Source organism: Nanorana parkeri, unplaced genomic scaffold, assembly GCF_000935625.1.
Source record: "Nanorana parkeri isolate BGI_ZX_2015 unplaced genomic scaffold, ASM93562v1 scaffold1434, whole genome shotgun sequence".
NCBI lineage: Eukaryota > Metazoa > Chordata > Amphibia > Anura > Dicroglossidae > Nanorana > Nanorana parkeri.
In genome coordinates this window covers 157987-183139 of record NW_017307702.1, presented here as the reverse complement: position 1 = coordinate 183139, position 25153 = coordinate 157987, and the positions used below count along the sequence as shown (strand labels likewise).

The window sequence follows — 25153 nt, the reverse complement described above, 5'->3', positions numbered from 1 at the left end:
TAAAATAAAATAAAAGCCACATATAAAAAAAGGGGAAAAAACCCCCCCAAAATGTTTAACTCCCCCACCCCCACGTTTACGCGCCTATAAACGTAAATACGCGTCCGGTGCCCCAGCGCGCAAAAATTACAATTGCGCTACACGTTACATATCGCCGCGAACGTCGCAGTGAGAGCAATCATTTTAGGGCCATCAATCACTGATAACACTAAACTGATGAGCGGTAACAGCTTTTAAAGCGTCGCCTATGGCCAATTTTGGGTATTATCATTTTTTGAGGTTTCGCGCGCGCACACAATTTTAAGGCTTGACATGTTTAGTGTCTTTTTACCCGACGTGACCCCATCTTTTATATTTTAACAAAAAATTGGGTAATAATAAATGTTTTATCATTTAATATAGGGGAAACTGTTTTTTTTTTTTAATTTCGGTAATTTTTCCTTAATATAGTAAAAAAATAAAACCCCCAGTGGTGAATAAATACCACCAAAAGAAAGCTCTATCTGTCCCCAAAAAAGGGTATAAAATTCATGTCAGTCAAAGTACCGCAGCGCTGAATACTGAAAAATGGCATGGGTGGGAAGGGGGTTTAACACCGCGGATGTCAACTGGTTAAGGTAGTTTCTCTCTTAGACCTCAACTAGGACATTATTCTCCCATCTCTCTGTGCAGCTCCAGTTCAACAAAAGGACATTTCCCTCTATGGTCTGAATGTGGTTTGGGCTGTGAGTATCTCAGCCACTACTTCTTCAGGAAGAATGATTCCTTTTGCTTTTGGATGAACCCCATAGGCTTCTCTGCCCACTATTTCTAGGTTACTCAGGCTGACCATCATCCAAATGTATGGTTTAAGGTTCAGATTACACCCTTTCCTGTCAAGGTGCACTCTACTATATCTGTGAGTGCTTCTTGCTTATTTGGGCATCATGAAATGTTTCCCAGCTTGCAAAGCTACCACCTGGTCTTCTGTTTCTGCCTCCTAAGTTCTGTTAGGTGAATATTCCAGCTTCATCTAAAGTCTGCTTTGATTGTTGGGTCCTTCAAGCTGTGTTGCAGGCAGTCCACAGTTTTCTGTTCTAAGAATGTGTCTCTCAATAGTTGAGAAAACATTTTTTTTGTACTTAGCGTAAAATCCTTTCCTTGGAGTTCATTGAGGGGCACAGGTTTTTCCCCCTTTGTTTTCTAGCTCTCTGCACTACTTTGCTACAAAACTGAGGCATATGGTTGTGGGAGGGGTTTACTGGCCAATGGGTTTTTGTTACCATGTTCATTTCTCCTGCAGGTAGCAGTGTAGCCCAACACGCTAAGAATCCCAGTGAAATCCTATTTTTTTTTAACAAAGTAATCAAATAAACATTATGGATAATTCAGATTATGGACGTCAGCCCATGAGTATTAAAGTGTCTAATGCCAACAGCTTTTGTGGACAACAATATTCTACTGCGCTATAAAATATTCCAGAAATGAACACAGAGCCTCTTTAGCTATGGAGAAAATCACATATTCCAGTTTATTTCTTACTCTTCAACTGCAAATAACAGGATGTGACAGACGCAAATACTCAAATATGCTTTTGTTCTGTGATAGAGGAAAGGGTATATAATTGATTTAGCATCATAGAGGTTAACATTTAGCAGATGGGACAATTCTTTGTGTAGCAGTTGTGAGAGCAGTGTAAAATGTAGTAGGATGTTGAGAATGAGTTCCCATAGCATAGCATAAAATAAAATAGTACATTATAAAATGTTTGGTACTATTTTGCACAATTATGTGCTAGCCACTCAAACTGATAGTAGGGCTAGTCAAAATCCCAAAAAGGACCAGTTTGTTTTAGCACGTGAAAAGGTGTACTTAGAAGGGTCACTAATTGTCATTAGATGTCACCCATTGCATGGATAAAAGAAATATAAGAATATCATAGTAGTAGGCCTAGTTGAAATTCTTTAGGTTTAAACTACAGTATATGAAAGTTTCTTAGTCAGAGTTCAGTTTGTTTTAATTTTGGTTATGTTTAAGACTAAATAAATGTCTTTATAACTGTTCATTGCTAGTCTTTTTGAGGTTAAATGTATTATATTTCCTTATTTAGAAAAGAGGTTCTCTCTGAGCCAGATAATAAAGCAGACCATTCAGTCCCCCACTGAGCTAAAAATATATACATATATACATTAGAAGAAGAAAATATTTGTAACGTACACCCAATACCTAGGCAAATGTGCATCTTTGGCCTTATGGTGAGATCTTGGGAACAATGAGGATCTCAAATCTAGTGAGAAGATGCTCCTACGAGTTCTGGAGCCTTCTTGCAAGATTTAAGATCCTTAGTATTCCCAGGATCTCTCTGAAAGTCATGCTACCCTTGCCTAGGCTTTGCATGTGGAGGCCAAGGTGTAAGGTAAATATAACATTTGCCCTAGTCTGTTTGTTTGTTGTATTATTGCCTCATTTTTACTTAGGTCTAGCTAATAAGCGAACTTTGAATTTTAAAGCAAGCTCGGCTTTAGGGTTGGTTGGACGTTGGCAGATCAGGAGCATGTAACATGCAGCACAGCATAGTGGTCAGGACTATGTAATGTATACTGTATTTTGTGCTGTACATTGTATAATCCTGAGGGCCACACTGTGCATTGTGTGCTGTGCGTTGCAAATTCCTGACCACTGTGTACAGTGTACAGAGTGTAATGGTCAGGAATACTTAAGATGCAACACTCTCCCTACTCTTAACCTGTAGCCTAAACTTTAAAATGAAACCTTACAGTAATGAAGCCTTACAGTAAAAGCAAAACGATTTATTCAATTTGAAGATAGTGGAGAGGGGATAGAACCTTTACCAGGTTTTTAGTGGCGTCTGAGTACCTGTTAGGGAGATTCACTCTCTCTGATCACCAATATCACTGGGAATGAAAGCAAGAGTAAATCCAAAATGTTGAGTTTACACAAGAAAAGAAACAGAGGGAATATCTTCCACTGGGAACACATATTTCAGTGACAACTGTTTAGGGAGAGGTGATCTTCCTCACACTGGAAAGATATCTGCTCATTTCCTGTTGAGTCTACAGGACAGGAAGTGAAGGGACATTTTGCTAATTAAGATGTCAAAAACATTTTGGCTTTAGATATATTTAAATTAATTCCTATATTCTAACATGTAATCCCAGATTAGCCACAAATGCTACTCTATATACTTATCTTGTCAGGTACCACATTGGTTGTTCAAAAATTTCAGCATAAATGTATCAATACCACAGTGATTAATTGCTTCAGTTTTACAGCTCTGTTACCTTGCATCCCATGTGACATGACAGAGAGCTCAGGGCTAAAGAAAACGTATATATTCTGTTATATTGTCAAGTTGTTTCTATCATCAGATATAATCTTGCAAAATTATTTTTACCAGATCAAATCTGGAATACAAATACAGAACACTCTCATGTCCAACGATCATAATCATTTGTTGTATGTGGCAACCGATTTTACTAGGATTTGTTTTAGGAACTTTGCCTGCCACATCAACATTATTAGCATTGCTTAGATAGTGATGTATGCTTTCAAGCCATTGTCATTGTCACTACGCAGCCGGTAGAGCAAAGTTCCAGGTGATAATCATAGAGGACAAGAGGCATAGTAGAGAATGGGCTCCGAAGAATTCTCTTTGCCCTATGTGTGATATTGGCATAAGATTGTATTAGTATAATTTGAGTCCACATTTAAAAATAAAAATCTAATTTGGCATAAGGTTTCTATGGGTACAGTTTTACAATATTTGTATACAGCTTAAAGAGGAACTCCAGGAAAAAATTATTGGTAGCCCCACTGCAAGGGTTAACTGCTCGTTTTTGCCTCGGTTAAAAAAATGTTATACTCACCCGATGGTCTGAACCAGCTTCTTCTTAGACTGGTCCTTCCAGCATCTGCAGTGGTCTATGGTCCGTAAATCATAACATCTATACACACTGTATAGACGTGAGGACGCTGAGGAAGTTTCCATTGCTGCAGCGTGGGAGGATAGAATCGGGAGGGAATGCTGTGACAGCTGGCCGGCTCAGAGCTTTGGATGAGTATAACTTTGATATTTTAGCACCTAGACAAAAATGAGCACTTAACCCTTGCAGTGCGGGGGTAGCCTCACTGCAAGGGTTAAGAAAACACTTTCCTGGGGTTCTTCTTTAAACATTATACAGTTTTCTTTTTTGTGATTGTTGGTAGTGATTATGATATTATTAGATATTGTCTCAACTGGACAAATGACAGTGAGTGCTGAATAAATTTTTTCTCAATTAATAATGGCATGTGGCTAATGAACTGATAAAGTAGTGTGTCATGCATGGCATGCACAAATCTGTCATGGGCAACATTCAACCCAGAAGAGTATTGAAGCAAGGGCTGCTTTTTTTGTATTTTGTTTTTAAATTTTTTGCAAGGCTTTAATAATAGCTGTAGTGGCGTACCAATCACCATAGCAACCCAGGCAGCCGCTATGGGGCCCCGGGGCACAGGGGGGCCCGGTCAGGACATCCCCCTGATGCCGTGCAGTCCGCCTGGGTCGCTGTGGCATTTCAGGCTGCTGCCTGTCACCGGCGGCTGTGAGGAGAAACACACAGCCATTCACATATGCAGCGGCACGTACCTCCTCACAGCTGCTGAGTCAATGACAACTCGGGGGAGGTGGCTGGGCCCATCATCGGCAGCGATGGAGGAGGCGGGGCCCAGCGATCGAGGAGGCAGGTCTTAGCGATGGCGAAGCAGGCCCGGCGATCGAGGAGGTGGGGCCCAGTGACGGAGGAGGCGGGGCCCACAAGCGATCGTGGAGGAGAAGGAGGCGGACAGAGGATCGGCCAGATAGGTAAGAGGGCTTGACTGTCCACCTGAGACTCTGCAGAGCTCACCATAGAGAGTCTATGGTGGGCTCTGCAGGGTCACCCTCAGGTGGGCTGTTTGGGTTATCAGGTGGACTTATCTAGAAATCACAGGGCCCCATACAAGATTTTGCTATGGGGCCCTGTGATTTCTAGTTACGCTCCTGAATAGCTGCATACAATTCTGTAACAACATGCTGCTGTAGTATCGAATGTATGGAGGTTAAAAGCAGATGAAAACAAAACTTAAGTAGATAAAATCAAAACCCCCAATGACACAAACTTTCACAAAGAGACAGTTTTAGAGTATGTACTTATTTTTATATTTATGTATGTTATCAGTAAATACATGTATCATGTGGAATAATTTTCAATGAAAATAAAACAATGTGTTAATAATAAATATATACAACTACTGAACTGACTTCCTAAATACTGCAGTACTGCAAATACATTGCTTTCATATTTACTTGATAAATATAGATTCGCCATGGAACTGGAGCTGGATATAGTACACATTTCCTTGTATCTCAAAACGTCCTTGATGGCTGGACAAATTATTTAGGATTCAGGAAATACTGGGTTACTTTGTTGCTGCGCTTTAACAATGATATTGCAGCAACCAATTAGATTCATGTATTCATTCTCAATAAAAGAAACATTTAGGAGACACTGTCACAACTTAAAAATTGCAGTATTTTTCCTCTCCATAAATGATTATTTACTTGAGTGCAATGTGCCTTTAAACTTTGCTAGAAGGCTGGATGACTACAGGAAAAGTAATTTGCTAAGCACAGCCCCATCCCTTCTTGCCTGTCATAGCCACTCTTCTAGGAGTGTCTAATTATTCTCTATGCTCGCCCAGCCTCCTTGTCCTCCCTCACTTTCCTACAAACACTTGTATGTAGCTGCTGGGAATCAGCTTTTAGATATCTACACAAAGGAGGCTTTTAGAGTTAAGTAACATGCATAAAATATGTTAAATGCACATATAATCTTATGAGAAGATTTTTGTTTAAATTGATGGTCTTATGACTTATGGTCTTTTTAAACCTCATTAGTCATTCTGAGCAGCACCTGTAGTTTTATTTAAGTGTTCATTGCCACATTTTTTAGATCATGTCCAGGGTCTGGAAAGGATATAGCTTTTGCCTCCTGGAATATAAAATGCTATTAAATGAGGAGACCATCATCAAAACATGAGATCTTGCAAAATATTAATGTGTCAAGAAGAATACAATAATTGCAATAATATTCTACTGGAGTAGCTGAACAGTTCAAGGTGTTTTATTTCATGTGGATACATCATATGAGCTCCATGACCACCACAGGAGGCTCAGAGTAGCTGCATAGGTTGAGAAGAGCAGCAGGTAGGCTCGGAACATAAGGCTATCTAATCTGTAGCAAAGACTGAGCCAGTGGTTATGCCAGGCTTCTTCTAACTTCATCTCTTGTACATAGGTACGGATAGAGGTCACCTCCTGCAGGATGTGCTCCATCAGCTGATCATCGACTATTGCAGGGCTCTGGAATACTTCATCAGTATCACAAATGCTCTCTAGAACACAAGACAGAAGTACTTAAAGTACATGTAAATGAACAAAAATACAAACAAATTAATTTTAAATGTTTTTTAGCCTTATTGTTCCAGCCCGTTTTCTTCTTTTCCTGTCAAATATGTAGAAACGCCTGTTGATCCTGCCAGTCTTCCTACTTGCGCCCCTGCTTTCTGCTCTATTCTGTCAAGTATAATCCTGACTAAGGATGGGCTGCATGTTCGAGTCGACCATAGGTTCGACTCGAACATTGCATGTTCTAGCGTTCGCCGAACGCCGAACATTATGGGATGTCCGCGGTCTGTTCGACCCCGGCACATCCCACAATGCACTGCGCTGGGGTCTCACCAGGGTAGCAGCCCTCTGTGGGGTCTCACCAGGGGTCTAACAAGGCTGGTTAGACCCCACAGAGCCCTGGTGAGACCCCACAGAGCCCTGGTTAAACCAGGGCTCTCACATGCTCTCCACAGCGCTCTGCACGGGGCTCTCCTCAGGGCTATCACCTGCACTACACAGGGTTCTCCACAGGGCTCCCATCTGCACTACACAGCGCTCTTCTCAGAATTCTCTTTAGGGCTCTCCAGGCCGCCACTTACCAGCACTGTGGCGGCCGTGGCTCGGAGGCGGGAGCTGGCAGGAGCGTGCAGGACCAGCCGGCGCCGCCGACGTCTCCATCTGCTGCTAAAGATAAGCTCCGCCCTCCCAGCCAGAGATCCTCGTGCGGTGGATGGGAGGAGTGAGGTCTCTTCTCATTGGCTGGTGGGCGGAGCTCCAGAAGACAGTGGGTGGACCGCACCGATGATCGAGTAAACGGATGAGCTCTCAGCCCTGTCGCTATCGCTCCTGTCAGTTTGAGAGCGACAGGGCTGAGAGCTCACAACGTTACCTGGCTGCGAGCGAGGTGATGTGCCGTTCTGACAGGGCAAACTAGGCGGCCGCGAGGCCCTCGGGAGCGCGAGGCCTAAGGCGACCGCCTAATTTGCCTAATTAAAGAGCCGCCTCTGTGTGCAGTACAGTCTTTAAAGGGAACATCAGGACACCATGCAAAAGCACAGTGAGCTTGCAGTTCCCTGTGTCGCCACAGACTAACATGCCCCTGTCCAGCCCTACATGGTCTGATTGAAAATCAGGAAGTGGCTTGGCTGTTATTGCCCCCACCCCTTGGGACTCAAGGTAGAAGAGGGAATAAAGCAAACATACCAATAAAGGTATTAACAGACATTTTTGGATTCCGTGATGAGTATAGGGGCGAGCGGCAGCAAGTGAGCTGCCGGAGCTTCGTATCAGCCGATCCAGCTGATTTTAGCTGATGCATGGCTGAAATCAGCCGTACAAGGCTGAAGTGAATAACCGAACAGCGCTCGGCTCACTTCACTTCGGCTCAGTTATTCACTCGGCTGCCTTTTGCAGCTAAGTGAATAACCCCTAGTATATTTGACACCCAGACAAGATTATTTTATGACAATCCCTTGCTCTATATGACAATAATAATCATTAAAGGCAGCTGGCTGGCTCTGGCTCTCAGCTGCATGCAGAGAGGCAGAGCCAGTTGTCTATTAGGCAGCTTGGGTGGATCCAGACAATATTGTCAGGAGATGTCTTGACCGCAGAGCAGCTCTGCCCAGTCAGCAGATAGTAGGAATTAGCCCACTATCACCTAACACTATCAAAAGGGAAGTATAACCAAAAAAGAATGGCTTTACTTCTCTTTGAACCATGCATGTATTTATTTATTTATTTATGCACGTATTTATTTCCTTTAAGCAAGGCTGAACAGTTTGATCTGGCACTTGTTTGCATTGTTTGTGTATTTTGTTGTTTATTGCTAGATATTATTTTGCCATTTCTTTCAGTAGTTTCCATTTAATATATATACACTATCACTTTGTTCTCGAAGTGCAGTCCCATCAGTTATTTGCAGTGTTTGGTGTATATATAATGTATATAGAACATGGTATTTTAGGCATGATTCATAGATTGGAATGAACACAGAATCTAATTATTTTTTGTGCGCTTATTTTATTCCACAGATAATATTTTTTCCTGCCATTTTTTTGGGCAGGGCAAGCTCTCCAGAAAATTGACCGTGACAGAGGTTCGGATCATCTATAATACTGCCACTGTCAAATAAAGGGCATTTTGTGAAGTTACCCATATCATTCATTTTTAGAAATGACAGAACTGTATCACCTCCTGTTTCATTTGTTGAACTTATAGAGTGATCTTCTGTGGTTTCACCATGGTCATCTTGTCTCTCTTGAGCCAGCATTTGGCATCGGGATATCAGAAGACTTTTAGATCCTTCCTTGTCAACATGCAGAAGCTTTACCACCACAATAGATTTGCCAAGACTCAGCACCATTAGAACCATGAACATCATAAAGAACACACCTACATCATATGAAAAAGTTTTGGAAAAGTTTTTAGATACAAATGATTTATCTGATTACTATTTTCATACAGGTGGTGAAAGTTTAACTAAGCCATCTACCACATTAAAGCTTTACCTTGTAATAAGAGTATTATCAAGACTGCCATTGCTAAATTCCATGGTGGCTCTAATGCTTATTCCATGGATTTGGTGGTAAGTAATTTAGTAATACAATTTAGCTATTATGTAACAATATCTTTTATTTAGGAGTTTTAAAATGAATGACAATGGAGGTCACGTCACAGCCTGGAATCTTGGAAGGTGCAGGAAAAACAAGAGTGCCACATCAAAGGTGTATTAGTCCAAGAGCATTTATTTTTATCATGAAAGTCCAAATAAATCCTTGGACCTGAAGAGTGAAATAAATACTCATGAAAACCTAAGCTTTTGGTGTGATTCTTGTTTTCCCTAGACCTTCCTGTATTCTCTTCTCCTGAGGTGCCTCTGAGGCTCCTCTATGTTACATAGCTGCATAATCATAGTCATTGCACTCCATAGCATGCACTTTTTTCACACTAAAAGAAAAAACTAACATTGAAGCCAGTTCCTCCGACCAACATTATTTTGAATATCAACAATGGTTCTGGTGGCACCTCACCAGCAACACAATTGCTGAAAAGATCACTCACCTTCAGTGTTTCTTCCTCGCTGGGGGGAAAGAATATCAGGATGTTGTTCATGGAGTAATGGAGCAGCATAAATGGAACCTTGCTTGTTTGACCCTCAGGGAACTACACTGTAGCAGAAGTTGAGTGTCTTCTCTGTTGTCTCACGCTAGTGATCCTGTTGCCAAATCAGCAACAGGATCACTCATGTTATATGGATCTACATTAAAACATTTGCAGTTTTATACATTGCAACGCAATGTGTTTTTTTACATGATTCCTTCTGCTGTCATTCATACCCTATGGAAGATTCAGCTAACAAGATTTTTTTAACAACATGCCACACTAAAGTGTCTAGATGTGAATGAAACCTGACAACAAAATGTTTAATCAGTTTGTGCACCAAATGGATGTCAGCCAAAATACAATAAAGTAACAAACCAGATTACTGAGGACATTCGTATAATACATAAAAATAATATATGTTACTAAATTTTGTTTACATGCAGTAGTACTTACCAATTAATGGCACACTTAAAGTTGTAGCTGGCAGCTCATCTGCCATATTAACTCTGAAGACTGTATAGCCAACAAGAATGCTGGTTTTGAACATGATTCGAGTTCCACTGTCTGGGGGCAGGTAAAAGCTCATGAGGTCTACAAACATGAGGAGAATGCTGGGCAAGAGGATGCCTACAATATATAGAAGAGGGCGCCGACGGATAACAAGCTGCAAAAAGGATGAGAAGTGTTACACCATGGATATTGTATAATTAGTTGCCATTTACAAAGTGTCTGAAACAGATGGTATTAATACAACGTATATACATAACATTTTAACAACAGGTAGATAAGTCTGCATATCAAAACATAAAACAAGATAAAGTGAGGGTCCTGGTTAAATTTTGCTTCTATCTACAGGGTGAAGGAGGAAAAACAAGGTAAGGGGGCAAATGATATAATAGGTGCGTTTATTTGCCTTGCCAGATGCAAAGAAAGCAGCAGGGGATCAGTTACCAAAAAGAAGGGATGAGCTCAGTGATTTCACAGCAAAATTTATGTTTTTGACTTTGCCAAAATGTAGTCGAAATTAATCTCATCATGCAGACTACATATTTACCTTAAAAATGGCTTCAAATAGTGATCAGTGGCTTTGTTGATAAAAAAAAAGGGGTTATCATTAGCATTAAGCTCCACCTGTTCCTCAATCTAACATGATTTTCCAGCTAACAAGGAAACAATTTTTGCACAAGAGCAGGTCTAGGATAGTTAAAAGTGATTCTCTAACCTTCAGGAGCCATTTTAAGCCAATTGCACCCTTAAAAACCCGCTTAAAACCCAAATGAAGTGTGATTTATATACATTTCACCATCTTATTGCTGCTGTGTTAATGTTCTCATTTACATAAGGAGTAGACATGTGCACTGCCAAAAAATTAGTTTAGTTTAGTTTCGTTTTAAATTCGAATTTGTGTTATTTCGTTTTTCGGGATTCGGGATTGAAAGTCAATTCGGATTCGGAATTCGGACGAAAATTCGGTAGCGGTAGTTCGAACGTTCGTTTCGTTTTCTGTTCTTATTCGTTTCGTATCCTTTTCTTATTCGTTTCGTTCGTTCGTTTGCAGCAAAGTGACATTTGAGGGGGAAAAAATATTTTTCTCCTTCTCTAATGTCACTTTGCTCCAACGAACTAAACGAATAAGAAACGAATAAGAACAGAATACGAAACGAACGTTCGAACTACCGCTACCGAATTTCGGAAATGGAAATTCGGATTCGTTTGCATTCGTTATGTCTGTAATTCGCAATTCGGATACATCCGAATGTCCGAATTTCCGAAAATTCGTCCGAATTTCGATTCGGAACGAAACGAATCGCACATGTCTAATAAGGAGCATAAAACCTTAAATTTCCAGTAGCAGGCAGTGGAATCGTATTGCAGAAGTCCGATACAACCCCTAGGCAATCAGCAAATGATGTCTGATCATATTAGTGTGCCAAAACTAGTCATTTGACTTTTATGAGAAGAGAACAACACAAAACAGTTGATGTAGAAGGCAGGCAGTATAAATCAAGTCCTACACTTTGGCATGCACTTTGAGTTTCACGTGAGCAGGGGGAGGGGCCACTGCTGGAACAAATTGCATCAAGTGTACTTTTTTGGGTACACTGCATTAAAGTGTCACTAATCTCTGGATGTAAATCTTAAAAATGCATTCAAGTACCCTAACTATGAACAAAAATTTAACTTATGTGCGTATCGCTATTATGCTTTAGATCCTTAAATCATCTGTGGATTTATGCTGAAACTGTCCTACCTTCTCTACAAAGACCTGCTGCTTAAAGTGACACTAAACTCAGGAGTTAAATCTTAAAAATGTATTTGAGTACCTTAACTATCAACATAAATGTAGCTTATTTGTGTATCACTCGGATGTTGGTGCTCAAATCATCTCTGAATTTGTGCTGACACTGTCCTTCCTTCTGGATGGGGGCTACTTTTGTTACCCATGCTCCCTGTGTGTTGTAAAGTAGCCACTGCTCCAAGCTCACTCCCATGATGAACTATAATCTCAATACAAATTAGTAAACCAAACATGAGATTGTAGTCCATTATGGGAGTAAGCTTGGAGCGGTGGCTACTTTACAACACACACAGGGACTATGGGGAACAAAAGTAGCCACCGCTCCAAGCTCACTCCCATGATGGACTATAATCTCAATACAAATTAGTAAACCAAACATGAGATTGTAGTCCATCATGGGAGTGAGCTTGGAGCGGTGGCTACTTTACAAGACACACAGGGACCATGGGGAACAAAAGTAGCCACCCTCCAGAAGGAAGGACAATGTCAGCACCAATTCAGAGATGATTTCAGGATCTACAGCCGAGTGATACACAAATAAGATACATTTTTGTTAATAGTTAGGGTACTTGAATGCAATTTTTAAGATTTAACTCCTGGGTTTGGTGTTACTTTAAGCAGCAGGACTTTGTAGGAGGCTAGCATTATTTCCTGCTACAGGGCAACATCTTAGGCATTACTTTTTTTTCCAAGCATGAATCCAAAAACATAAAACTTGTTTGCAGTTGGTATTTTACAATCTTTCTACTGGTGGCTATATATATTTCAAACAATACGGACAAAAACCCTGCTAAATTTCTGCAGAGATAAAAGTCATGCAACACAATGGTGTTAATTTACTAAAGGAGTAGAGGCTCTTCACTAAGAAAACTGTATGATCACAGGATTTTTGTTAGCACACAGAGAGCACAGCCTGCTTTTATCATGAGTGAGTATGGCTGCCCCAATACATTCACAAACTTTACATAGAGCATGGGATTTTTAAAACATTAACACACACTGATAAGGTTATTTTAGCAGACCCTATTAACATATCTACCTATAATCTTTAAAAAGACTATTTCTGGCGCAGTATGCTATGATAAGTAGCTCATCACAATTGTGTAAGCAGTACATGTTTTACAGCATCGCTTCTAACTGTTCCTACTGAAAAGATAAAATAATGCCAGAAAAAAAAAGAACTGAGTTTGTTTTTTCTTTGTTATGTGTTTCTATGCATTGCCAAAGCACTGTGGTGAAACTATACCTTTAAAGTGGGCTCTGCTGTGTACACTATTGTTTCGAATTCCCATTGATGATAATGAAAGGAATAAATCTAATTGGGAATTTGTACATGATGAGCACACAGAAGATGAAATAGAAGCCCTACGGTGTTAGCCTAATTGCTGTGCTGCTCGTCTAACCTTCTGCTGGTTCATTTGATAAGGTTCTTTTTATGATGCTATGAATTTCGGAAGTGCTCATTTATTCCACACATAATTCCCCCTACCCCCCCTTTATTTCACCCTCTGCTCATTTGTGAGCCGTTGTCGCAATGATAATGATTTTGCCATTAAAGCTGAAATCACTGCTGCATGAGAGAGCTATGTCCCAGGCTAGCCATTCATCTCGCTGTGTTTTGTGTGGCTAACTTCCCGTCAGGGTCGTTGTTAGTCCTGGACATGCCAGAGCGGAGGAATAGAAGTGTCGGCATGGAGATCAGTCATTGTGAAAGATTGTGGCATGCTGGCTGATTATAGCAGAGTACAGGAAAAGTACTTTTTGGTGATCAGCAGCGACATTGTCTCTAATAAAGGCTGCATGGTGACAAAGTATCACCATATTTGTAGCATGGTGGTACCTTCAACTTTGTACAACATTCTCTTGTTCTGCTTGTGAAATAAAACACCTTTCTAAAAAAGGAACAATTGAGCTTCAAAGGTATTAATTGGGCTGATGTATTTTATAATAAAGTATGGTGACCAGCTGAACATTTGTATTTTGTACTGCAGCAAAAGTTACAATCTGGCCTTAGGTGCTGAGGCTCAATGCTGGATCTGTCTCTTTCCAAAACATGCAAGCAAAAAAAAAATATTCAAATGAGGTTCTTATTTTCTTTGAATCAATGTAGTAGCAGCAACAGGGCTTACAATGCACAGTCCATCCCACCAGACATGACTCCTCCTCTGACATTTTTTCACCCCTGGTAGGGTCTTCATAGTAGATATCCCTATAATTAACCACCTACTAGGGTGAAACGCTAGGGTGCATGGGGGAGATATGGTTTGTCAGGATGGACTTTGCATTGTAAACCTTTAGCATATAAAGAAGAGCATATGCTTACTTTACTTACGTGCCAGCCATGCAAAATATTGCATTACCCAGAAGTCCTTTTCTTTTTGTGGGAGGTTCTTAGCATATGTTTCCAGGGGAGGATTGCCTAAAATCTCTGGTTTGGTACTAAGTGCTCTAGTTAAAGTGATGTTAAAGTCAAAAGGATTTTAAGCTATTTGAAATGCTGATGAAATTACTTACAATGGAGGCTGCTTCTTTCTCAAGCAGAGTGTGTCTCCAGTCACTGTGTGTGTCTCCAGAAACACACAGACACGGCAAATCAAGATACGCCCATCCCCTCTGCCACCCCCTCCCTTCTCCAACCTATGAGATGAACAATTGCTGGAGTCTGCTCTGCCCCATGTGATCTTGTACTGGACAAGAAGTTCAGGGAAGCTGAGCTGAGAGACTTGGAAGCAGCTGTTCAGAAACATAATGATTGTAAGTGTTTAGGCAAAAATGTAAAGCAATGTTGGGCAATGTATATTTGTTTGATCTGGATTCATTATTGAAAAAAGTTTGAGGGTTTACTACTACTTTAAATTGACCTGTTAAAAAAAATACATTTTATATAGAGTATTTTTTAAAACGTACTATTTTATCATACTGATTGACATCACTGCACAGTAAGATTACAGAGGAAGACCCCATATCATCATGACAACAAAGATGTTTTTTTTTCTGGCTCAAATCTGCTAAGATAATGTTATACAATAGGAAAGGAGGTGTCACAAAGGAGAAAAGAACTAAAAGGTATGTATGTATCACTGGCAGTAAGACGGAAAGGGAACCCCTTAAATATTACATTAAATAAGCAATCCAATTTTACAATCCTGCAGTCAGACCAAATAATAGAAGACCGCTGATCAGTTGTCAAGGGTTCCAGCACTTCTCTTTGCTCAGCTGTTTTGAAGTCTCACAGTGTTCGGTAGAGTTATCTACAGAAGAGGAAGTATTTGACACTAGCGTTTTCTCTCATTCATTCACTGAGTGGAACATTTACATAGCCACGTTTCTATTTATATTTGAATGTTTTTTCAGGTAAATCAGATAGCACTTTAAGTTTTATTGATTCTCTGAGGTTTTATTCACAGACATGGTTTTGTAGTTGTTTATGCGTGGTACATTTAATGCAGATAAGCAGGTACTGAACTGCTCGAGAAATGTAATGATCCTTGTGATAGCTACTCCTTCCTGCCAATCGCAGACATGTTATATCTGGTTCTTTAGCATGGTAGAGTAAATGAAGAATACTGGTGCTCTACTTTACAGGACCTCTTCCTCAAGCTAAACACTGTTACTATATCAACATATACATGGCCAGTAATAGTGTAGGTCAAGCCATTTTTTCCAAGTTTTGGATATAGAAGGGAAGAATTAGAACCTCTCTCGGGTTTTTACTGCAATCTGGTGCTCTATTAGAAAGATTTACCCTTAGTTCCTGTCCTGATCATAATGGTTTTGCCATCTACATATGGCAATAGTGATATACACATTCAAGTTGCAAGATTAACTTTATTCTATTAGAACTATAAGTCAGTATTCTGAAATTGAAAATAGTTTAAACATTTAATAGTTTTACTATCAACCCAATTGAAATGTAATAGGTTATCTTGACATTCATAGGCTTATTTTATATTCCATGTTTTTATTGTAGCCCTGATGAAGGGGAACTGTTCTTAGCCCCTGAAATGTGTTGGCTATTTTATTCTGTGCCATCTTGTTTATGAATAAAAATACTATAATTTTGGACTCCAGTGCTGTGGTGCTTTTATTACTTTCTTAATCGTTTCACCAGATACATGTGAGTAAATTTAGAGCAGCAGCAGAAAAACAAAATGGGAAAGGACTAAATGCTGCTTAGAGGAGTCCCAATACCCTATTAGTTCATGTCATATGCAGATATTTCAACTTATTTAGACTGTGTTAATGGATCATGCCATCTAACTCAAGATAAAAAAGGCACACTGACAGCATTCCACCTTCTATAACATGTTCTGGCTTAATTTTCATTATAGCAACCACATTCAATTAATCTTCTCTTTAAAGCCCATCTCCAGGGTAAGAGATAGACAATCTGTCACTGTCTAAAGATGCTGATAGTAGCTGTTTCAGTAGGGAAAGGGTCCTTGAGCAGGTGTAAAGCTATCCATACACCCGTAGAGTTTTTGGATTGTTTGTTTTTATAATCTAATAGATAATGGGGTCAAAACAATGATCATTTGATGAAAACAAAATCGAAGGAGCAGGATGGAAGATTTTTCTCATACAAATAAAATTCTAACATTGAATGTGGTTTTCATTCTGGTAACTAGGGATGCACAGATACTTTTCGAGTACCAGTGCAGATACTTGGCATTTTCATGAGAACTACCAGGGTTGCAGCGGTTGCAGCTGGGACCTGGCTCTGGCGCTCCAGCACTGTCCTGAATTGTCTGTATTGTTTTAGAAAAACTGTCACTTGACAATAAACAAAAATATACCAGTACTCGTACTTGTAAGTACTCGGCAAGTACCAGTACTCGTACTCGCAAAACTGGTATCTGTGCATCCCTTTATTTCTATTTATAAAAACAACATTGTACATTAAAACAGAGATGTACAAATCCCAGGAGCTCCGTGTGCTCCTTACAATTGACACCTGCCTCCTAATTTTTGAATTTTTCTCTAGTGTAGTCTTGGAGCTGAAAAGTATCGGTACATGTACTCGTACCTGTACCGAGTACTGTACTTGGTATCTGTGCAACCCTACTGGTAACTCCATTCATTCCAATAATTGAATCTTAAAATCAAATTAAATTTCAAACGAAATTTGTCACGTCTCTGATGGCATTGATAATTATTATTATCATGATTATTATACAGGATTTATATACCGCCAACAGTTTGCACAGCGCTTTACAATATAAGGAAGACATTACAATTACAATACAATTCAAGGCAAGATGGTAAGGAGAGCCCTGACCCTGAGGGCTTATAATCTAAAAGGGAGGGGCAAGTGATACATGAGGAGGTAGCTGTGTGGGGATGAATTGTTTGAGATGGTTGAGCGGTTAGGTTGAGGTGGAATAGGCTTCCCTGAAGAGACGAGTCTTAAGGGATCGCCTAAAGGCAGTCAGAGTGGGAGATAGATGGACTGGTTAGGTTAAAAAGTTCCAGAGGATGGGAGAGACTCTAGTGAAATCCTGGAGGCGAGCATGGGAGGAATTGACAAGGGAGTTGGAAAGCAGGTCTTTTGAAGAGCGGAGGGGACAGTTAGGGTGATACTTTAAGACATTGTTGGAGATATAGCCGGGGCATAGTTGGGGATGGCATTGCTAATCGTTCTGATGAGATTTTTTGCATGAATATTTGTATGAAAATCTATCAGTGTATGTCCAGCTTTAAAGACACTGGAGACAGGTGGGTTTTGCCTTAGAAAAGGGAATCAGTCTAGCTAGTCAGTGTTCCCTCCCCAGAAGACAGATTGCTGCAGGAGCAGTGCAGGGGTGTAGACAGACATGCAAGGAGCATGCGTCCAGGCTTGTCTGGCTCATAGACAAGCAATCTGACCAAGCTGACATTTTTAGTCTGTGCTAAAGCAGACTGAGGGCCTAAGTAGACTAAATAGCTTAGCGTTAGTTTGTATATGTGCAATGCTGAGAACTCCTGAGAGGACAGAAGTCCTGTGGGCCAGGAGCCTTCAATGTATGTTTTTGTGTGGACTGAGTTCCTGAAAAGCTCTCCAACTACTATATAGTTAGCTTAGCTTAGCGAAAGACGACATCTATTTGTAATTCAGAGCTAAACCACCAATTCAGGTCCTACAGACAATAGATAATGATGTTTCATATTTGTTTTCATGGTTAATACAATGCATGGATCATGAAATGCTTAGATTACCTAATGTAGCAATCCCTTGTCTGTTTCAAAACTTAATTTTCTATATCATCTACTAATCCTTGGTATCGCATAAAGACATATGCAAGTCAAGATTGGAAAAATCCAAAAAGAACATTTAAAATTAGTATGCAGTGATAAATGGTTGACTGCCTGCTTTGTATGAGCATAAATGGATGATTATGTGAAAATGTGTTGAGGCAGATGTAGATAACATAATTGCTATTAGGGTGTATCTGGAGAAAGTCAACTCATAAATGAGGACATCATTTTCAAGGACTTCCGCAGAAGGAGAGATGCCTTATTTGGTATGCCTAGGAGAAACACAGTAGAGCCTTCTAACAGCTCACGTTCTCTGGTCACGTGACACCAATAAGCTGTCTGTGTATATCTGCTAAAAGATCTGGCAGTGAATACCACAATTGCATGTGCATTAACAGCTCTTCTTTCAAAATCCATCTGACTATCCCATTCCATCACATAGGGGAGTGAGATTGTTACACTATTTGTGAATACATTGTTTTAATTTTTTTTTTTCAATATGTCTTCTTTTTACTCCTTTTGTGACATAGAAAAACATCTAAACAGGGCACTTCTACAATCAATACAGCCCACCATTGGCATGGGATCATGGTCAGAAGCCCAAACATCCTGAAGACCTCTACTACTAAATGTGATTCATAAAGTGGATTTTTCACATTATTTAAAACTGCAGAGTCTTTAAAAAAAAAACTATCAGAGAGATAAGTTTATCAGCAGGAAACAAAACTTGCTTAAGTAAAGTAAGGTTTTTAAAAAGACTGATACCATTTAATAACATTGTTTTCATTTAAAGTGACATTAAAGTCTTCTTCTTATTTTTTTTTTACTTGTAAATACTGCTATAGATATACCATACATGCAAAAACATTAAAAAAAATAAAAAAGTTACCAAAGAGGTAAAAACTTACCTGTGTCTCCGCCATTGTATATGTTACATATTAGCTATGTACGTATACAAATAACTACACAAATATATAAACAAGTTGCCCAAAACGAAAAATCTTAGACACTTTAGGGAAAATGTACAATAACATTTCCATAATAAGAACTACAGTTTTCCAACTTCTCTGCTAATCTGTCCATATCCGTGTATTTCAGCGCAATCCTTCTAACAGGTAATGGTGTGTGGCCTAATAGCTGTTCCCTGCATTACTTGATGTGCAGTTGTGTATTCCATACAACGCTCTCTATCCTGTTTCATGGTAATGAGGCTGTATGGCTCATATGCAAATTAACGAGCTGTGGAAATTTAGCTTAGCGAAAGACGACATCTATTTGTAATTCAGAGCTAAACCACCAATTCAGGTCCTACAGACAATAGATAATGATGTTTCATATTTGTTTTCATGGTTAATACAATGCATGGATCATGAAATGCTTAGATTACCTAATGTAGGAATCCCTTGTCTGTTTCAAAACTTAATTTTCTATATCATCTACTAATCCTTGGTATCGCATAAAGACATATGCAAGTCAAGATTGGAAAAATCCAAAAAGAACATTTAAAATTAGTATGTAGTGATAAATGGTTGACTGCCTGCTTTGTATGAGCATAAATGGATGATTATGTGAAAATGTGTTGAGGCAGATGTAGATAACATAATTGCTATTAGGGTGTATCTGGAGAAAGTCAACTCATAAATGAGGACATCATTTTCAAGGACTTCCGCAGAAGGAGAGATGTCTTATTTGGTATGCCTAGGAGAAACATAGTAGAGCCTTCTAACAGCTCACGTTCTCTGGTCACGTGACACCAATAAGCTGTCTGTGTATATCTGCTAATAGATCTGGCAGTGAATATCACAATTGCATGTGCATTAACAGCTCTTCTTTCAAAATCCATCTGACTATCCCATTCCATCACATAGGGGAGTGAGATTGTTACACTATTTGTGAATACATTGTTTTAATTTTTTTTTTTCAATATGTCTTCTTTTTACTCCTTTTGTGACATAGAAAAACATCTAAACAGGGCACTTCTACAATCAATACAGCCCACCATTGGCATGGGATCATGGTCAGAAGCCCAAACATCCTGAAGACCTCTACTACTAAATGTGATTCATAAAGTGGATTTTTCACATTATTTAAAACTGCAGAGTCTTTAAAAAAAAAACTATCAGAGAGATAAGTTTATCAGCAGGAAACAAAACTTGCTTAAGTAAAGTAAGGTTTTTAAAAAGACTGATACCATTTAATAACATTGTTTTCATTTAAAGTGACATTAAAGTCTTCTTATTTTTTTTTACTTGTAAATACTGCTATAGATATACCATACATGCAAAAACATTAAAAAAAATAAAAAAGTTACCAAAGAGGTAAAAACTTACCTGTGTCTCCGCCATTCACTCCCAGCTGTAGAATCCAGCTTCTCAAGCGTCTGTGCAGGAGGATGTGTGCAGGTGCATGCGCAGTGGAGATCACTGGCAGAGAGAGGAGGAAAGACACAGTCAGAGTCAATGCATGCAACTGTGAGCGTGCACGCCGGACAACCTATGTGGGACAGGAAGAGACAGCTGTCTGCGCTGGATCAGAGACCGGTACCAGCACTGGACGGACTGCTAAAAATCACTGAAAGGAAGAAGATGTTCAGATCAAAAGGAATCACTTAGAGCTAGTTCACACCAGAACTGGGAGTCTGTGCAGCTGCAGTGCATACATTTTGCCACGATTGATGCGTTTGACATTTTTTTTTAGCTTAAACTTATCTTTTAGGTGCGTTCCAGTGTATTCCAATGTATTTGCATGCTTTTTAATGTGTTTTGATGCGTTCCTTTGCATTTATGTGCAGCTAAAATAGGGCAAGCAGTATTTTTTCTTACTGCATCGGAACAGACTGCACAGGTGTGAACAGAGCACCAGAATTCTATTGGAAAGCAGTGTGACACGATTTTGATGCAGCTGCCAAACAGAACGGACTGCATCACAACTGAGTCTGGTGTGAACAAGCCCTCAAGGTAAATCCGTAAAGCAGCACGTGGGGGGGAGGGGGATTGACTTTAATGTCACTTTAAATGCTACATATCCTTTTGAATTTAAACCTCAATAATTAATGTACTTACATTAAATTGGACCTGAGCAAAGTTGCCACCATGAGTATGTAGAATCTCATAACTGGAAGGCACAGCCAGGAGCTCCCATTCTCCATCATTGAGAAAAATTGTTTTGTCATTCTTAATTTCCTCATAACTCCTCCAGATTGAGAGATTCACATCATTTACTAAAATGCATGAAACACACTAGAGAGATAATGCTTTCCAATGTTATATCAAGTTTGTAATACAATACTTTAGAAGCCTAAGTCAAGCAAGGGCAAGATAAAAAATGATAATGGATGTTTAATGAATGGGTCATAGTAGAAGGACTGTACTGGGCTGCATGATGATGAACATAATTTTACTTTTTTTATTCATGAATAATCGACATGTTTTGAGTTGAACCTGTTTTTAGAATCTCCCATAAGCCAGGATATATCCAAGCTTCAATATAAGTCCTCATTCACACTGTAATCGGCCCGCACATACAGCTCCGTGCTGCATGCAGGGCCGTACCAAGCAGCTCCTGGGAAGGACAGCTGCTGATTAGTATGCAACCCCCATCCTTCTCTATGGGACTTCTCGGCCGTACGCCCCCCTACGCTCACCCGCCCTGCACGTCCGTGCGGGTGAGCGTACTCGTACGCTGACAGGATGGATCCTGTCTGCGTCCGAGCAGGGACAGCCGCAGCCCAACTGACCTGCACTTAAGGTGAGCGTAGGGGGGGCGTACGACCGCGTAGTCCCATACAGAAGGACAGGGGCTGCGTACTAATCACATGCAGCACCTGTCCTTCCAGGGAGCTGCTTGGTACAGCCCTGCACGCAGCACGGAGCTGTACGTGCGGGCCGATTACAGTGTAAATGAGGGCTTTAGGTTAGCTGAAAATTATATAAGGTATATTAAGGCCTTTTTACCTTAAAATGGACCTTTACCCCCCTTTGATTAAAAATTACATTATCATACAGCTCTGCATGCTGATATGAAATAATCTTATATTGATTAGCTAACCAAACATATTTTTATTTTACTTAAAATTTCATTTTTTTTTCAACTTCCTGGACCACTTTGGCACAGATGATGTAATCTGTGCCCAAGCACTGCATCCTGGGAATGTTACATCAGCAGAGCATTGCTGGGAAATCTCATCTGTAATCTCATGACATCTCAGGACAAGGCATTTTCCTCCCCTGAGATGATGTGTGTGGTCCTAGTCACATGTGCCAAAGTTCCAGGAAGTAAAGGGAGATCTAGTAACTTGCCCTTAATAAACATGGCCACTGTCAGAAAACTGGGGAAGAAAAGAAAAGTATGCAAAGAATAAAAAGCCTGCAGTTATCTTCAAGTATATGATTGTGGATTGTCATTACTAAATATTTCTAAAGGTGCCTTTGTTGTTATTTTGAAGATATGGGTAAAGTTTGGAAGGCAATTGAAGTGTGTTGCATGAATGCTGTATCCAACTACAATGCAAATTACTGATTTGGCTCAGTGCAGTTTATCAGAACTAGCACTTGTGTAGCACTCAAAAAATGGTCAGAACTGACTGCCATGAACCCAGTTTACACTAAACAACACCTAAAACAGAAGCAATAATGTGTATTTGTAAAGGGGAGACTGACAGATTTACCTGTATGTAGGCAGCTGCTAAAGGTCAGACTGCAGTTCTGTATATCGAAGGGAAAGGCATAGGTCTCCAGGCTACATGCTGACACCACTTGCATGGGCTTGTTGTTTTTGATGGTCCCAGAGGAGCTCACATACACATAGGGCAAATCGGGTGACTTTCCATCCTCAACACTATGGTAACACATTGTTACTGTGTCAGACAGTTTGTAGAAAAACACACCAATAAGAACATGGGAAGAGTGAAAAAAACTGTATAGAAATGAATGGCAGACAACAACAAACAAATTCAATGGGGTTTTTAAGGTGTCATACCCAGATTTGACGGGACATATCTGAATACATATTACCCTATTCGATTATAGGATTGTTTAGACAATCTAACAGTTACGGGTGTGGTGTTTCTGGTTTCTTTGGTGGTTCAAAACACTTTGACTACAAATAGAAATGAATGGCAGACACTGTTCTGTTTCATCTGAGGTTGCAAATCATGTAAGAAGGAGGATATGGTCTTGTTTAATCAAGATGATCATCTACAATCCGCCGATTATTTTTGTAGGGCTTAAAGGAAAACTATGGGGTCATAGCTTTTCCCCATAGTTCTCCTAAGGGTCATGGGAGAACACAAACTAGCGTTTTCCCGTGATCCAAAGCTCAGTATACCACGAGCTGCTGCTCGCGTAATACTGAGACGCCGCAGCCGGGAACGGTCCCAACAACACTGTCTGGATCCACCCAGCTGTGGGATTGACAGCTGGCTCTGCCTATCCAGAGGCAGAGCCAGCTGTGATCACCACCTCCCCCGTCAGTTTCGCCAGTCAGCGCTGGGGCAGCGGACAGGGGGGGGGGAATCCGCGTCTGAGTGACAGTCACGGTTCTCTGCAGGGATAGATCGAGAAGTGAGCGAGCGCCGGTATGTGTTCACTCACTTCCCGATCTACTGAGCCGACCTGTGACAGTTTCATTGTCACAGGTGGGCTCAGATTATGAGGCTGAGTGAAAATCACTCACCTCATAATTCTCCTTTAACACAATGATTTCTGTTTGCCAAATGTAAAGGGAAAATTGGTGGTAAGGAGTTACAAGAAGTTGAATTAATATGTTGTGCCCATTATGATATATTCTGCTAAAAACATTAAAATCCACATGACTGTAATATAACATTATTATGGAAATGTGTTCTGCCCTTAGATATACTTGTCATATGAGTAAACCTTCCATGAGAAACACACAGAGCATCATTGCTGACCTTGTTCTGTATGGGCTAGTTGACTGGCAGAACAAGTATGCAGATCAGGAAAGTCAGAGAAGTAAGTTCATTTCTGCATATTTGTTCTTAGTCAGTCACTTAAAAAGTATTGAAGCCATTGGTAGGTAAGGTAACAAGAATGTTTAGAAGGAGGGGTCAGTTATAACAGCCTCCATGATCGTCTCATAAGAGATTCCCTGTAAGCAATGGACAATATTAGGGATGCACCGATACTGATACTAGTATCGGTATCTGTGTCAATACCGAGTATTTGGGCGAGTGCTCGTACTTGCCCAAATGCTCCCGATGCCTATCCTGATACCGGAACTTCCGGTATCAGGAAGCCAGGCGGCAAGTCATTACACGCTGCCCGGTTTCCTGATTGGCTTGAAAGCCGGCTGCATGCTCTCTTGTCACTTGGTGTTATACCTTATACCATCTTATACTGAAGAAGTGACTGGTAGTCATGAAATACATTTTTTTGCATTTGCTTAAACACGTTATGTTCCCTAAATACGCCTTTACCTATTCATCAATGAGTGCCTCTGGGAGACACACAACCTCTAGGCTATTTTTACTGACTGAGATTTCTAAAATTAAAATTTGCTTGAAGGTATGTACTAAAAACATTTTGGTCCCACTTGGCTGCTAGACCGGTCCCCGCAGCCTCCTTCCACCGAGGAACATTTCACTGCCAGAAGGGAGGTAAAAACAAGTGATCAGCCACCACAGCAGGACCGAGGATCGGGTGAGTATAATTTATTTATTTTAGTCCCTAGACCAAAATGAGCAGTTAACCCTTGCAGCGCGTGGGTAGCCCCACTGCAGGGGTTAATTTTTACATTGCCTGGCATTCTTATTTAAAACAAGACTTCACTGACCTGCAGCTACAGCCGCTGTGAAACAATTGAACTTCAAAGTGCACCAGAGAAGAGGTGATGTTGTTTAAGTTGAGTAGCATCACTCCCAACTGATCTGTTTGCATATGAAAACCCCAGTAGTGGTGAAAATGTGGGACGTGGACGTCTCTATCACTTCAGTTTTCATATGCAAGGGATCAGCGGCATGCAACTTCAATACTTTCATGTCTAAACAGTGTGGGAAAGTAATAGGACCAGGAGGTTGCCTACACCTGCGGCTGGAGTTAAAGACGCACAGGACCTCCGAATGGTTTAAAGGATATGTGAGTGAAAAC

General features: G+C 40.3%; 1 protein-coding gene across 1 annotated transcript in view; it reads right to left on the bottom strand.

The window, feature by feature from the left end:
- Window positions 1-6148: 6148 nt before the first annotated feature.
- Window positions 6149-25153, bottom strand: part of HTR3B (5-hydroxytryptamine receptor 3B) — a 28313-nt gene continuing 9308 nt past the window's right edge. The window contains exons 4-8 of the mRNA XM_018569963.1: window positions 22714-22883; window positions 21110-21267; window positions 9968-10178; window positions 8603-8803; window positions 6149-6414 (exon numbers count right to left, since the gene is read on the bottom strand). Coding sequence (XP_018425465.1) covers window positions 6149-6414; window positions 8603-8803; window positions 9968-10178; window positions 21110-21267; window positions 22714-22883 — 1006 coding nt within the window. The remainder of the gene's footprint in view (window positions 6415-8602; window positions 8804-9967; window positions 10179-21109; window positions 21268-22713; window positions 22884-25153) is intronic.